The sequence below is a fragment of the Macaca fascicularis genome, chromosome 14 (genome assembly GCF_037993035.2).
Source record: "Macaca fascicularis isolate 582-1 chromosome 14, T2T-MFA8v1.1".
NCBI classification, from domain to species: domain Eukaryota; kingdom Metazoa; phylum Chordata; class Mammalia; order Primates; family Cercopithecidae; genus Macaca; species Macaca fascicularis.
This window is the reverse complement of record NC_088388.1, coordinates 102,242,935-102,259,038: the sequence shown is the minus strand read 5'-3', so window position 1 is coordinate 102,259,038 and position 16,104 is coordinate 102,242,935. Positions and strand designations below refer to the sequence as shown.

Sequence of the window (16,104 nt, the reverse complement as noted above, 5' to 3'; positions counted from 1 at the left end):
TTTTTTAATAGTAAGTATTCACATTAACAAATAAAAAGGGTTGGGCACAGTGGCTTACACCTGTAATCCCAGCACTTTGGGAGGCCGAGGTGGGCGAATTACAAGGTGAGGAGTTCCAGACCAGCCTGGCTAACATGATGAAATGCCATCTCTACTAAAAATGCAAAAATTTAGCCAGGCGTGGTGGTGGGCGCCTGTAATCCCAGCTACTTGGGAGGCTGAGGCAGGAGAATAGCTTAAACTCGGGAAGCAGAAGTTACAGTGAGCCAAGATCGCGCCATTGCACTCCAGCCTGGGCAACAGTGCCAGACTCCGTCTCAAAAAAATAAAAATAAAATAAATAAATAAAAAGATAAAAGACTATGTCATCAAAATCACAATGAGATACCACTTCACTCCCACTAGAATGACTACAATTAAAAAGATACATAACAACCAGAGTTGGCAAGGATATGGAAAAACAGGAACCCTCCTACATTACTGGTGGGAAAGTAAACAATGTGGCCACTTTGGAAAGATTTGTTTGTTTCTCAAATTGCCAAAAATAAAGTTACCATAAGACCCAGCAATTCCACTAAAAAAAACATTGAATTGTACATTTTAAATCAGCAAATTGTATGGTATGTACATTGTATCTGTTAAAGCTGTTATCTGTGAAGCCATTGAAAAATGCTGTCAAATTGTTAACTCTGAACACTAAAATAGAGAAAAACATTGGTATAAAATATATAATTCAAAATCTGCTGTAAAAACATCTTCATTTAGTTCTTGCTTAAAGTAAGACCTATATAGCTCCTTTTTGCAACTACTGTGGAGATCTTTTAGATAGAAGGAGCAATTCTGTCAATTAATTCTGCCAAGTTTTGAGTGATTGTCACATTGTTTTATTTAAAAGAAGCATCAAGTCAATCAAAAGATATTGTTCATAAAAATATACTTGATGAGTCATATGTATACAAAGAAATATTTTGAAAGAACAATTTAAAAAATTACAATCAAGTAAAAATTGCAGCAAATATGTATGCCATCATATAAATCAAAAAGATGAAAAAATCTACTATTGTTAGATGAGTAAAAAATAGGATGATACTCCAAAAGTCAACTGGCATTATATATTTAAAGAGGAAAAATGAGTTAGGAAACATGTAAGTATGGACATGAAAAATCATTTTGAAATTTATGTAATAATTCTAAATTGTAATGAGCCATATGAAGATAAATTGACTTCAAAGATGCCATGTGTTCTAATGGTTAAAAAAAATGCTGGCTCAGGAATCAAAGACTGTTAACTAGCTAAACAAGTCAATTAGCTACACTTTTCACAATTAAATTTCAGTTTTCAAACCAAAAATATAATGCAGATGATCTTAATCTCTATGATCCATCAATCTCTCAAATTCTACCATATATAACAGAAATAAACTTCAAAATTAGAGTTATATTAAAAGAAGCAGCAATTTGACATTAACATTAAATGTACAGGTCCAATACATATGACAAATGAAATAAGCCAGAATGCTTCACTCCAACATACAAGTATATTTTCAAAATCATAAATTTAAATACTAATTAGTCTAACAAAATAGCTTTTCACCCAAAATGTCTAATAAGTATATAAAAGCTCCTAAAGAGTCCACGGTAAATTTTTATTATCTGTGTATACCTGCCCTCGTAATCCACTTCTTGTTGTAGTAAAGTTAACCTCAGTAACAATGGAAGCTGCATCCGGTGGAATAAAAGGATTTGGGTTTCTTGTTGACAAAAAGAGGCGGAATTCTTCATTGTAGTCAATAATTTTGTCACCTATTTGTACCACATAACGTGGTCCTATTTTTAAAAAAATAACACAATTACTTGATCTGAATCTTCTGTATTTTGCTACACAATATTTGAAAATATAATTTTTAAGTACTTCTAAATATAGGCTTTTCAACAGAGTCTAAAACAGTAAAAGTTGGGCTACCTGAGATACTGTTAGCAGAATGTTCTATTAATCAGCACTTATGCAAGCAATGATAAATAATATTCACTAAGAAGACCCTGGGATACTGAAGCACCCAAGGAATATCTATCCACATCCAGTATGGTTTTAACATTAATATGTTTCATATTCCAAATTTCTCTGAAATAGCTGATTATAGATGACAAAAACAGAAATCCTCAATTATATCTTTACTTCTAAATTCATCACTTTAAAAGTGGTTATTGCACTAGTATTTAAGATACAGTATTTGAAAACAGAATGATGGTTAAAAAAACAAAGATTATCAACATGTGTAAACTGAAAAATACACATTATCAACAAAATGAAAGAGCAACCTACAAACTTGAAAAGAGTTATTTATAAACCATACATCAGATAAGGGGTTAATATCCAAAATGTATAAAGAAAAAACTCATACAACTCAATAGCAGAAAGATGAATAACCTGATTAAAAAGCAGGCAAAGGACCTGAATAGACATTTCTCCACAACAGCTACATGAAAATATGCTCAACATCACTTATCATGAGGAAATGCAAATCAAAACCACTATGAGATATCACCTCACACCTGTTAGGATGTGTATTATCAAAAAGACAAGAGATAAGAAATATTGGTGAAGGTATGGAGAAAAGGGAATTGTTGGTAGGAATGAAGACCAGTGCAGCCATTATGAAAAACAATAGGAAGGTTCCTAAAGAAATTAAAAATAGAACTACCACCTGACCCAGCAATCTTTTTTCTGGGTATCCGCCCAAAGGAAATGAAGTTACCACCTTCTACAGATATCTGCACTCCCATTTCTTCACAGCATTATTCACAGCAGCCAAGACATGGGAACAACCTAAATGTCCATCAACAGATCGGATAAAGAAAATGTGGGTCAGGCATGGTTGCTCATGCCTGTAATCGCATCATTTTGGGAGGCTGAGAAGGAAGGACCACTTGACACCAGAAGTTCAAGATCCATCTGGAAAACTTACTGTGAACTCATCTTCGCAAAAAAAAAAAAATATTTTTAATTAGCTGGGCATGATGGTATGTGCCAACATACTCAGGAGGCTGAGGCCAGAGGATCATTTGAGCCCAAGAGTTCGAGGTTACAGTGAGCTATGATCACATCACTGTACTCACTCCTGGGCAACAGAGTCAGACCCCGTTCTAAAAAACAGAAAGGAAAAGAAAAGAAAACATGATGTGTATACACAAACACCCACACACACACAATGGAATAATACTCAGTCATAAAAAAGAAGTAGATCCTGCCATTTGCCATAACATGTATAAACCTGGAAAACATTATACTAAGTAAAGTAGGCCAGACACAGACAGAAAATTGCTGCTTGATCTCAAATATACAGACAGAGAATAAAACAGTATTTACCAGGGGTAGGTAGCAGGCAAACGAAGGAGGGGATGGGAGATGTAGTCAAAGAATACAAAATAGCAGATATGTAGGATGATTAAGTCTAAAAGTCCAATGTACAGCATCAGGACTATAGGTAACAAAACTCTATTGCATTTGGGATGTTTTGCTAAAGGAGTAGAGTTTAGCTACTCTTCAAACACGAAAAGGGGGCTAGCTGTGTAAATTGATATGTTAATTTGCTTTACTACAGTAAAGCATTTTGTGATCTATATGTATCCCATAATATAATGCTGTAAACCTTACATATGCACAATAAAATATATTTTAAAAAACCACACCAATAAAAAAGTTGAAAGTTAAAGAACGGAAAAGTACATACCATGTAAATACTAGCCGAAAAAGTTAGTGTAACCACTCTAATATCAGACTCTAAAATTTGAAACATTTCTAGAGATAAAGAATATTTCATAATGATAAATAAGACAACTGAATAGAAAGATAACACATTTCCAAAAATGTATGCATCTAATAACAAAGCTTTCAAAATATTTAAAACGAGAACTGATAGAACTAAAAGACAAATTCAAAATCACAGAAACTTTAGGATATTTATCTCAATATATGATAAAGCAAAGAGAAAAAAAGAAGTTAGGGCATAGATTTGAACATCACAATTAACAAACTTGACAGTATTCATTAACCTGTACAGAAAATTAAACCAAGCAAGAGCAAAATTCATACAATTTTCAAGTTTCATGGAACATTTATAAAAATTAACCAAATGCCAGATCAGAAAGAAGGCTCAACAGAATTCAAAAAATTAAAATACTTCACAATAAGTTCTATGACTAAGTGGAGATAAGCTATATATCAATAACAAATATGTAACTAGAAAATCTCCAACCACCTGAAAATTAAACAACAAAATGCTAAGTAATTTATGAGCCAAAAAAAGAAACTAAAACTTGGGTAGGAAGATGAAGAAGGGCTTAAAGGAAAATTAATAGACATAAATGCATACATTAGAAAAAAGAAAAGACTATCAATATTTTGATTTTCCATTTCAAAAATCTAGAAAAGACCAAATAAAATCTGGAGAAAGTAATAGGAATGAAACAATAAAGAGCAACACCAATATTAAAATACAATACAGAAAATCAACATTAAAAGTTGGTTAGCTACACACAGACTTGGGAAATATGGGAACATTAGATAGTGGAGATTCCAAAAGTGAGGGTGGATCACGGGCTAATAAAACTTCCTCTTGGGTACTATGTCCACTATCTGGGTGATGTGATCAATAGAAGTCCAAACAGAGCATCATGCAATATACCCTTGTTAAACAAACCTGCATATGTCCCCTGTGAATCTAAAATTAAAATTAAAAAAATTGAAAGTTGGTATTTTGAAAAGATTAGTAATATTGATAAATCCCTATCAAGACTAATCAATGAAAAGGATAATAAAAATTATCAATATCAGGAAAAATGAAACACCATTACAAAGCCAACAGACATTGAAAAGATGAGAATATTATTTAAAATATACACTATGCGATAATTTCAGTAAAACAGACAATCACCTAAAAAATATAACTTAACCAAAGCTGACAGACACACAAAAAAACACAATACGAGCAAAACAAAATAAACCCAGTGTTTAAAGAGCCATAGCTCACGTTTACCAGCTCTTCACAATGAAAGATAGAACATCAAGGGAAATTGTGCATTGGGTCAGTAAAAAGGAATTAATAGAGGCTTCTTATAGGATTTTGGCTTGTGTTAGGTGATTTATAAATAATTCAAGAAAAATGTACTTTTCCTGGGAATTGGGTATGATCAGAAAGAGCAAACAATGGTTTGATATCTTAATTTTTATGTAGGAGGTAAAAGAAATGGAGTGGGACTAAACTGTAATTGGTAAAGAAGCAGGAGTCATATTAACTGGGATAAGAGAATGTTTGGTTATTTTTGTGTTATGGAAAGTGTTCCTGTTTTTTTTTTGTGGTCAAACATGACTGTGGTCAGAGAGTGACCTCTCTAATGTTGGTATTTTGTGAAATGATTTATGTTCAACAGGAGTACACAAAGGCCAAGCTATTAGAATCTGGCCAGATCTCAGTCTAGAGTAGTTAGGTGCTACTTTTTTTCTTTCTCATTTACTCAAAGTACAAAAAAAAGCAAAACTTCTCTATGCTGTTATAAGTTAGGAATGTGGTTATCCTTGTGGAGCAAAGGTGTGTTAAATAAGAGGGCTTCTGGAGTGCTAATAAAGTTCTTATTCTTGGTTTGGGTGTTTATACAGGTGTATTCAATTTGTAAAAACTCAGTAGCTATAAATTTAGGTATTCTTTCCTTTATGCATATTTATATTTACATAAAAAATTAAAATAAAAAATAAATGGTGTTCTTTGGTGAGCAGAACTAGTCATGGGAGAGGAGGAACAGAATGCTGCTGCACTTCTGTATCATTTGACTTTATAACCCATGCATGTACTACGTTAATACAACATTTTTGAAAATATTTTAAAATAAGTATTTTATTGTCTAAAAAAGACTCTTCAGTGTAAGTCTCATCTCTTACAGAAAATATCAAATGTAGAACTAGAGAGACTAACACAGTCTTAACTGTATGAATTCTTAATTTACATTGGAATTAACTTGTGATGCAGTTAATTTTGACTACTTTTTTCCTCTGAACACAAAATCTGTGTTGTACTTTAGATAACTAAAGACAGAATGATTAGGCACAGGTACAAGATTTGGTCTCTAGATCCTTGCCAGGGAAAGTGCCAATTTACATGGCTATTGTTGTTTTCTGAACCAACATCAGGCTTGGGTATTTTTTGTTGTTGTTGTTTGTTTTTTTCAGTCAACATGTGTAATAGAATGAACATTTGGGGTGCTTGGATACATGAATATATTTAGATGCATTCACTGTGATATCTTTGGTTACTTCTATAACAATCAGATAAAGATTCAGGCAAGATCAACCTATAAGGTATACCCAAACACTATCAATATTTACAGCTGAAAGAAATGTATTATGACAGAAAGTGAAAAAGAATCTGTATTTTTACACAAGGCAGGGGTGCTCCACAATTTCATCTGTCTGAATTTTGGAAACTAATGCTGCTTGAAGGTTTACTATGACCATTTAAATTTAAACCAGGCAGTGGCCACCATAGATTCCATAGTACCTGATATAACAATGACTATAAAAACTGCTGTCATAACTGATACTTAGTATGCAGACTGGGATATTGCTAATTATTACTATTTATTTTTTATATTCTTTTGGGAAGAAGACCAAAATCAGTTCAGCTACTATATGCAGGACACCTTTATAGGTCCAAACTCTTCAGAAATATATTATCAACTGAGTTAGATGAATTGAAGTACCATGAGAACCTCTATATAGGTCCAAATTCCATTCCATTATATAGATACAATTTTGATAATGGTCTCCAGTGGGAAAACCTTTCACATCGTATTGCATACCACTCAGGCACAATTAACTCAAGATGAATGGGACTTAATTAAAGGCAAATCTAAAACTCTGGCACCCAAAGAAGGAAATAAAGATGTCACAAGGAGATATCCCACAGCCCATTATAGAAAAACTGCTTACTTTACAGCCACTAAATACAAAGAAAGAAAGATAACTAACATCTGAATACCCTCTTGGCCTACAAAAAAAAGCATGTTCCATCCCTGGAAATTTTACCATAGCCCCTATATCTTGTACACAAATGTGGCTAGGTTTAAATCACAGCCCTTGCAAGAGGCAGCTTTGGAAGTAATTGAGGCAACTGTAAATCAATCCTTGTCTTTGGTCCCTATATCCTTCAGGTACACAGAATTACAGATATCTACAAACAATCTCACAGATGAGCAAATTCAATGCAATGCTATACCCATCAACTAGCCACAAGTACAATTTCTGGCAATCGATAGCATTGGATATTCTGTACAATGAGCTCACTTCAGGTAGTGTTCCTGGCTAGAAAATATGCCACTCTGAGACCAACTAAAATATACCTGTCCAGAGACTCATGGGTTGGAACTAGTGAACTAGCTTAAGGTCTCTCAACCTTAGCAGTATTGACAATTTGTGCTGAGAAATTATTTGTTGTAGGTAGTTGTCCTGTCCATTTTAAGATGTCTCTAGCATAGTGGCCCTCCACTCCAGCTGTGACAACCAAAAATGTCTGCTGACATTGCCAAATATTCTCTAGGAGACAAAACTGCTCCTAATAGAAAAACACTGATCTACCAGTCCTCGGGCCATTGGGTCACCCGGACGCAACTGGACTATGAAAGACACATCCATATGAAGAAATACCTTTTGAAAACAGAGACAACAATCAATCACAAATTTATGTTTTGTGATTTTTGTTGCATATACATATATGCCTGTCTCTGAAGCAACCATGCCTAAAGGGAGGCATCTGGACTAAAAGAACCAACCACAGATGTTTAACTGTCATCTCTAGTATAATTCCTGGTTCCATACTCAAACTCAACATGGAAATAAAATAACCATTAAGGACTGGAATGCTTAATAAAAAATACTTTTGATGTCTATTGTTCATAAAAATTAAAACTATTAGCCAACTACACTAGCCTCTCACTAAACAACTTCTATACAGTTAGCTGGTTCAATTGTCTTCAACTATTTACCAACTGCAAATTGCCACATCTACCTTCTGCTTTGACTGAGCTCCTAAGCACATAGGAAACAAAGTTGAAAAAAAAAAAAAGAGAGAAGAGAGAGAGAATTTGAAGAAGTATACCTTGCTCTTCTATGATCAATAAATACTTAAGAAGATTTTTGAAGAGCATAAATTTGTAGAACAGAAATACATTCTATTCCTATATTTATGTCTACTTTAAACACTGTAAGTTGAAAAGCAATTTGTGTATCTTAGATTAAGGACACTGGGATGTAAACAAACTTGGCACAAACTTTGTTTTATGTGTTCTAGGACTACCATCCTCTGTCCCCAGAGTTAACGTATGATGAAAAAATGGCAACTCATGAGGAACTTATCACTCTTGAAAAGGACAATATCTGGGATATACACAAAGGGGATTACAGACTAGAGTGACATGAATATACCCAACCCTGGGGAAAAGATGGAAAAAGTAAGATAGGGGCAATTATTAACTCTCTTTTCCTAATCTGACATAAACAAATTGACCTAAACAGCGTTGCACAACTACCTAGAACAGCTCAAAATGTGAACCAATCATGATATAAAATTTATCACTCTTTTCAGGGAATCTAGTCAATACTCTATACTCAGACAATGCCACATATACCATTAAAACCTAACACTAATCAGAACTCACGGAGATTTATATTTAATGAGTCCTTCAGGACCACCGTATAGAATGAAGAATGTCAAAATGAGATGGCCCTAAAGGTTCATTTTGTCCTCCTTAAGATAGCATAGCAAGGAACTAGCTCAGCAGATCTGAGTTACCCCCAACAGATGGACCAGAAACTGAGCTCTGGAAGACAACCCCATTCTAGCAAGGTCACTTTCTTGATTACAAAGCTTCTGTTGTTATACAGTAGCTCAGCTATTCCCTGCCCTTTATGCCCATAAAATATATTAAGAGGATAATGTTACAAAGGCAAAGGTCCCACTACTTGAGTTCTCATAACATATCAACCAGTACTAGGCCAAGCATATCTACGTGAGGGATAACAGATTATCAAAGAATAGTGCATGCTTTGCTATTTCTCTGCCTTGCCCCAATAACACCAATTTTCTATTTAAAGTTTGCTGTGTTAGCAATGTACGTAGCATACATACATGTACATATATGTACATGTCTATATATGTATATGTATACACTTTGCATGATATTCTCTTTAAGTTTCTAGGAATTGCTTTCTAATAATCCAAGACTGGGCTGGGTTCCTATGCAGAAAAGAGTTAACATAGCAATCCTGAGACTCTTTAGAAAGGGCTGTTTGTAAAGTTGGCCCATAACCAGCACCTGGGAACTCAGATTTTGGGAGAGTTCCCACCATCCTCAGAACTCAAAAAAGTGGCTCACTGTGCCTAAACTGTTTGTACAAACAATATGGTTTATGCTACACCTGCTTTCCTTCAGGGAGTCTAGAATTTTGTTATGTGCTAGGGAGAGTGCGCTTACATCATCAACCCCCAGTAAACTATGGGTACTAAGTCTCTACTGAGCTTCCCTGATAAGTAACATTTTACACATATTGTCACAACGTATTGCTAAAGGAATTAAGCCCATCACGCGTGACTCTACTGCAAGAGGATGCTTGAAAGCTTGCACCTGGTTTAATTACTTACTTTGGAAATTTTAAAAATATTTACACTCTGGAAAGTGTCAATTATTTACCTTGAGCAACCAGATCTCGTCTCAATAATGGATAAAGAACAGGTTCTACACCATCCATCTCTTGTATAATAAGGGTTTTCCCAAAACGTACTGCTAATTCAAGAGCTGTGATAAAGTTACTATCCTAATTGAATAAAAGAAAAACATTAATTCTTTTATTACTTTAATTTTATAAACATTCTTAAAGATTATGAATGAAGATATTAACAGGAATAATATGAATGTTTAAAATTTTAATATGCATGTTAATAATTCAAATTATTAATTATTGTTTTTCTACTCATATTTGGTAATGATTTTAGTTGAATAAATTATCAAAAAAAATTCACAATTTAAATACACAAATAAGAAAAATAAGAATTTTAACATTTTTAAAATTGTGTTTAAAAAATAAATCCACATAACCTGAGATCTAACCTCTTTACCAATATTTAGGTGTACAGTACAGAATTGTTAACTATAAGCACAATGTTGCAAAACAGATCTCTAGAACTTTTTCATCTTGTATGACTGTAACCACTGAATAGTAACTCTGTATTTCCCCCAAAATATAAAAGCCTTTCTTCAATTTTCTACAGTAATTTCAAAATGTTATAGAAACACAACTTCTAATTCTATATGCAATAAATTACTCACCTAGGTATTAATAAGAACCCCACTTTGCTTATGTTCAGAATCACACATTGAATGGGGGAAAAAAGGCATGATGATGAATTCTAGTAAACTTTTCTTGGTGGATAGGTCTAATAATTCTGAAAAGAACCTTTAGGCAAAATTCAATAATTAAGAATTTTAAGGCTTTCTAGATAGGGAAGGAGTAGTTTTAAATATCACCCCAGGCGTGTGTCTGCGTGTGTATGTGTGGTGTGTGTGTATATATATGTGTGTGTGTACATATATATCACAGTAACTATATAGTTACTTATATGTATATAAGTATATATAGAGTACCTATATGCATATACCTATAACTATAGATATATATGTAATTATATACTTATATGTATATAAGATATACAGTATAGTTATATACTTACATTTTTATATACTTATATGTATATAAGATATACAGTATAGTTATATACTTACATTTTTATATACTTATATATTTGCATATATGCAAACCATAAACGATTATTGAAGTATTTTTATATATTATCTAATTTATAATTATTCTTACCACAAAAAAATAAGGTAGATATCCCCATTTTACAAGTAAAGTAACTTTTAGAGGTAATTTTTGAAACACCTGAAAATTACGTATGAAAATTAATCATATACTAGGTCTTCCTTTAAAAAAAAAATAAAAACCTAACCAAAAATAATTTCCTCTGAAAGATAAACATGAAACTAAGAAGTCACTACCCAAAAGACTATGATAACATTTCACCGAACAAGATGTCTGTCAATGATTTAAAGAAATTGGAAATTATGAGAGGTATTCAGAGGAACTGTAAATATCCTAAAAGGCTAGAAGGCTTTTCTGAGTCTCCAAGCTAACTTAGAAGTTCCTACTTCTACAGCCTCTTATACTTGTATCATTAGTCACAACTTACTGTAAAGCTTATTTTATTGTTTCTCTAACCTACTAGACTGTCATCTTAGGGCTTAGATCAATACCCAGAATCACATAAATATTCTTATCTCTGTTTTACAAACTAGAAAACTGAAGCTAAGAGTTATATCTCTCACCCCAGGTCCCACACAATAGGACCCAGTGTTTAATCTATGTTTTCTGATTATAGACTCAAAGATCTTTTCACTATAAGAGGTCATTCCTAATTGGTATGTAAATTATAAGTAATACATACCTGCTGATTGATAACTTCTAAACGTGAGTCTTTCAAATGTGTTTTTAACCACTCTGTAGCTTGGGAAGAAGGATCTATAAGAAATGGGCACACTCGACTCTAGTTCAAAAAAAAGGAAAAGTAATGTTTTTTAATGATTATAAGCTTTCATTTAAATGGAAATAGTTTTCTAGAAATTATAAATCAATTACTCTTTTCTCTCAAGCTTTGGAGAACACAAATATACAACCATGAAAAATAAACAAAAATACAGTTTTTAGCTGCATCAGAAGCCATATTAATAAATTTTCAGTGACCAGGAGTTAATATTAGGTAATTACATTTAGCCAGAGTATAGAGAGTACAGTCCTACTTAACAAAAAATAACACAGAAAATGTGTACTAACATTATGCTAAGCAAGAGCTTTAGTCTCAAGCTGATCTCATTTGCACCATTCTTTCTGGCTTTTAAAATACAAAAATTATTCCCTATCTAGCTATCTATCTATTTATCTATCTATCTATAGTATACATATATATTGGTTTTTTGAATAAAAACTATACAGGCCATAAAAAGAAATATGAGCAAATCATTAAAATACTGCTAATTATCAATATAATTGTTTACATTTTAAGACATTAATTCTTCTAAAGCAGTACATATCTAATATTACTAAAGGAGTACCCTAGAAGAGAAAATTATATGGACTGTAGGTTAAGATCTAATGAAATGAACTAAAAACTAAATTCATTACAGAACATCTTGCACTAATTAAATTCTAAAAAAAAAAAAAAAAAAGGAAGTTAGGCCTGGTGCAGTAGCTCAAGCCTGTAATCCCAGCACTTTGGGAGGCTGAGGCAGATGGATCACGAGGTCAAGAGATCAAGACCATCCTGGCCAACACGGTAAAACCCCATCTCTACTAAAAATACAAAAATTAGTCAGGTGTGGTGGCACGCGACTGTAGTCCCAGCTACTCGGTAGGCTGAGGCAGGAGAATTGCTTAAACCCTGGAAGCGGAGGCTGCAGTGAGCCAAGATCGTGCCACTGAATTCCAGCCTGGTGACAAACAGAGTGAGACTCCATCTCAAAAAAAAAGGGAATTAGAAACCAGTGAAAATGCCCTCCACACACAATGGTACTTAGTAGACAGAAGAAAGCCAATTCCATATGTATAAAATGTATATATTATAAATGATAAATTTAGAAGTCATCTAACAATTATTGCTACCTAGTAAAATTTAAACCGATCTAATTTTTTTTGAGTTTTCACATTTATTTGAAAAATGTAATAGAATTGTGTGCTATAAGAATAAGAGAACACATATGAAAGTCAGAGTAAGATGAAAACTTACAATGGGGTACAGCAGTCCCCCTTATCAATAATTTCTTTTCATGGTTTCAGTTACCCATGGTCAACCACAGTCCAAAAAAGGTGAGTACAGTACAATACGTTATTTGGACAGGCAGAAAGAAAAACTACATTCACTTAACTTTTATTACAGTATACTGTTATAGTTGTTCTATTTTATCATTGTTGTTGTTAATCTCTTACTGTGTATAACTTATACAAAACTTTATTATAGTATGTATGTTTAGGAAAAAAACATAGTATGTATGTATATATATCATGTATGTATAACACAGTATGTATGTGTGTTATAAAAATGTATAACCCTGTGTGTGTGTGTGTGTATATACATACATATATATGGGTTCAGTACTACCTGAACTTTCAGGCATCCACTGAGGTTCTTGGAACACATCCCCAGGAGAAAAGGGGGGAACACTGTATATCTAATAAGAGCATACACGTTATCTCAGTGGCACACCAAGAGGGAAGGAGATAGTGGGGATTATCTGCCCTGTGGACGCATAGTTTTATATCACCAATGTTGTTTAGAATTGCTAGCACATGGTGATAATAAAGAGATGAACGACTTTAAAACAGCTTTATTAGTATTTTAAAATTCTCCACAAACAAGATATCTTGTTGTCACTTGCACCCACAGTAGACTGCTCCTATCATACCTCCTGTCATGTTATACTGTATGATCATCACCCAGCATCTATTACCAGAGGTTTCACTTACTGCTCCATCATGTAAATGTACTACTCGAAGCACAATGACGTGGCTAGCAAATAGCCTGTGAAGTGTTACCATGGCGCTGCACCTAGGTTTTTGATCTAATTTTATGCTAGCATTCAATAGCAAACATTTCACAATTCTGCATTTTGCCTAACTACAAAAGTAATTATTTTAAATTTTTAAAAAGTTCTTACCCATGATTTCAAACCAATGATCTGATGCAGTTAAATGAAAAGAAGAAAGGTAATGTTTCAAAACGTTTTTAGCAAAGAAAACATGCTTAAGTTTTTCAAAGGGTACTTACAAGTTTGTTGTCATCTTATTCATATGTCTCCAGATAGATTTAGATAAGATTTCTATGGTACATTTTATCTCTGTATTCCATGATTAAATACAGTTAAATTCTACAACTATACTCAATCCAAAAATGTTGACTTTCATTCATTTATTCATTTGTTCATTAACTCATCTATATGTTGGATAACAACTATAGTAAGATAGTACAAGGAGTACAGAAATCAATAAAACACATTCCCTTAACCTCAATAACTTTACATGTAATAAAGATACAAAAATAAAAATTCCATCATCAAAATGTGCACAAGTTGCTACTGAAAGATGATAGGTGAAGTTATGGCTAGAAAACAATTCAAGTCAAACTAAGCCAAGAGAGATTAGCTAGGCAAAGAAGTGAAGAAAGAAAAACATTTCAGGCAAAAACAGCATGATATAGAGGGGAATAAAAAAGTTTGGAGTATTTGGAAAACTTACAGTACTCTGGTGTAGCTAGAGAAAAATAAATATGGGCAAAGATGATGCATATAAAATGGCAAGAGTAATCTGGAGTCTGTCTGATCATGATCAGCTTTTTATGCCATGTCTAAGGATAATGAAATTTTTATACTGCAGGCAATGGGAAATCACTAAAATACATTAATTGAGGCAATATTATGATCGGATTAATGTTTTAGAAAATCACTCCAACAACAGTAAAGGAAGTGGTACTAGAAACAAAGCGCCTGTAGTCCCAGCTACTCGGGAGGCTGAGGCAGGAGAATGGCGTGAACCCGGGAGGCGGAGCTTGCAGTGAGCTGAGATCCGGCCACTGCACTCCAGCCTGGGCGGCAGAGCGAGACTCCGTCTCAAAAAAAAAAAAAAAAAAGAAACAAGGAACCAGCTGGTATAATGACATATCTATCCAGACACAAAATGATGAAAGCATAAATGAAGTCACTGGCAGCAGATGTGATTAAAACCGGATGAATTCATGAGACATTTGAGAACTAGATTTGACAAGATTAGTTGAATAATTAACTGAATGAAAATTAAAGAGGCACAGTAAGAATGATGTACAGGGTTGTAGCTTGTATTACCAAGAAAAGACTGTGATATCTCTGGTGGTAGAAAATAAGACAGGCAGGTTCTAGGGAGTGAGAGGGGAAGAAAAATGAATTTTACAGTAGAGAGCTACCTTGCCTACCCTGCATGTCCCACTAAATGTATTTCTGATGGGTTATCAATATGAGCAGATAATCTAAGTTAACCAATCAGAATCCTTTTGGGAGACTGGCGTATTATCTGTGGTGCAGAGGGAGTGAATGACACATCTTTCGTCTGGAAACATAAAATCTAATAAAGGTAAACATGGAGTCACCAACGGTCAAGGCTAACAAAGGGTAAAGAGAACCTATCTGAGAATGAACCCATCTTATAAAATGAAGGCAGAGATCTCCTGGTAAAAATTACCTTAATTCAGAAGCTCACCCCAACCTTTTAGGCATCTCAGGTATTTAAAAGCATAAATTGCTAGTTTTTTCCTTTAAATGTGCTACAATTGGCCACTGGAAGATTCTTAACTTAAAGAAAATAAACAATGGTGAATTTAGTTAAAGGATGATAAATTTTGAGCTGCCTAGGAAGCTCAGGTAAAAATATCTAACAGGTAGTGAGAGCTATAGGTCAAAAGTTCAGAAGACAGGTTAAAAACTCAAGATATACAATCTCTATTTAAATTCTTCTCTCCTTGGAGGAAAAAAAGATTGGGCAAAGGATATTTTTGAAAGAGATAATTTTTAAAACACCTAGAATACTCTATAATGTTATGTCTATTTTTAGTACTTACAAATGGGATAAAAGCAAAAACATTTTATAAATGAAATTAAGCCTATCTCTTGATTCACTAAGGAGAGTTACATTAACAAGGATAATATAAAATAAATAAGGTTAAACACACACACTCCTATGAGAAGTGTATAGACAGGAGCTAGATGGCCTGGGTTTGAATCCTGGCTCTACCACTTGACAGCCATGTGACCTTAGGTAAGTGAATTAACTCTTCCGTGCCTCAATTTCCTTATCTATAAAGGGGATAGCACATGTATCTAATAGATTGGGTTGATTTGAGAATTACATGAGTTATGTGTTCAAGTGCTTTACCTATTTATTCCTAAATAGTAATATATGCACAACATGATAAGTACTACACA

At 33.5% G+C, this 16,104-nt stretch overlaps 1 protein-coding gene across 5 annotated transcripts in view; it reads right to left on the bottom strand.

Moving 5' to 3' along the window:
- Positions 1–16,104, bottom strand: part of DYNC2H1 (dynein cytoplasmic 2 heavy chain 1) — a 355,588-nt gene that overhangs the window by 214,644 nt on the left and 124,840 nt on the right. For 4 of the 5 annotated variants that reach the window (XM_005579474.5, XM_005579476.5, XM_045371111.2 and 1 more), the window contains exons 64-67: positions 13,813–13,833; positions 11,550–11,648; positions 9,739–9,862; positions 1,664–1,827 (exon numbers count right to left, since the gene is read on the bottom strand). In XM_005579474.5, coding sequence (XP_005579531.3) covers positions 1,664–1,827; positions 9,739–9,862; positions 11,550–11,648; positions 13,813–13,833 — 408 coding nt within the window. The remainder of the gene's footprint in view (positions 1–1,663; positions 1,828–9,738; positions 9,863–11,549; positions 11,649–13,812; positions 13,834–16,104) is intronic. The other variant, XM_005579475.5, reaches the window with a different exon arrangement.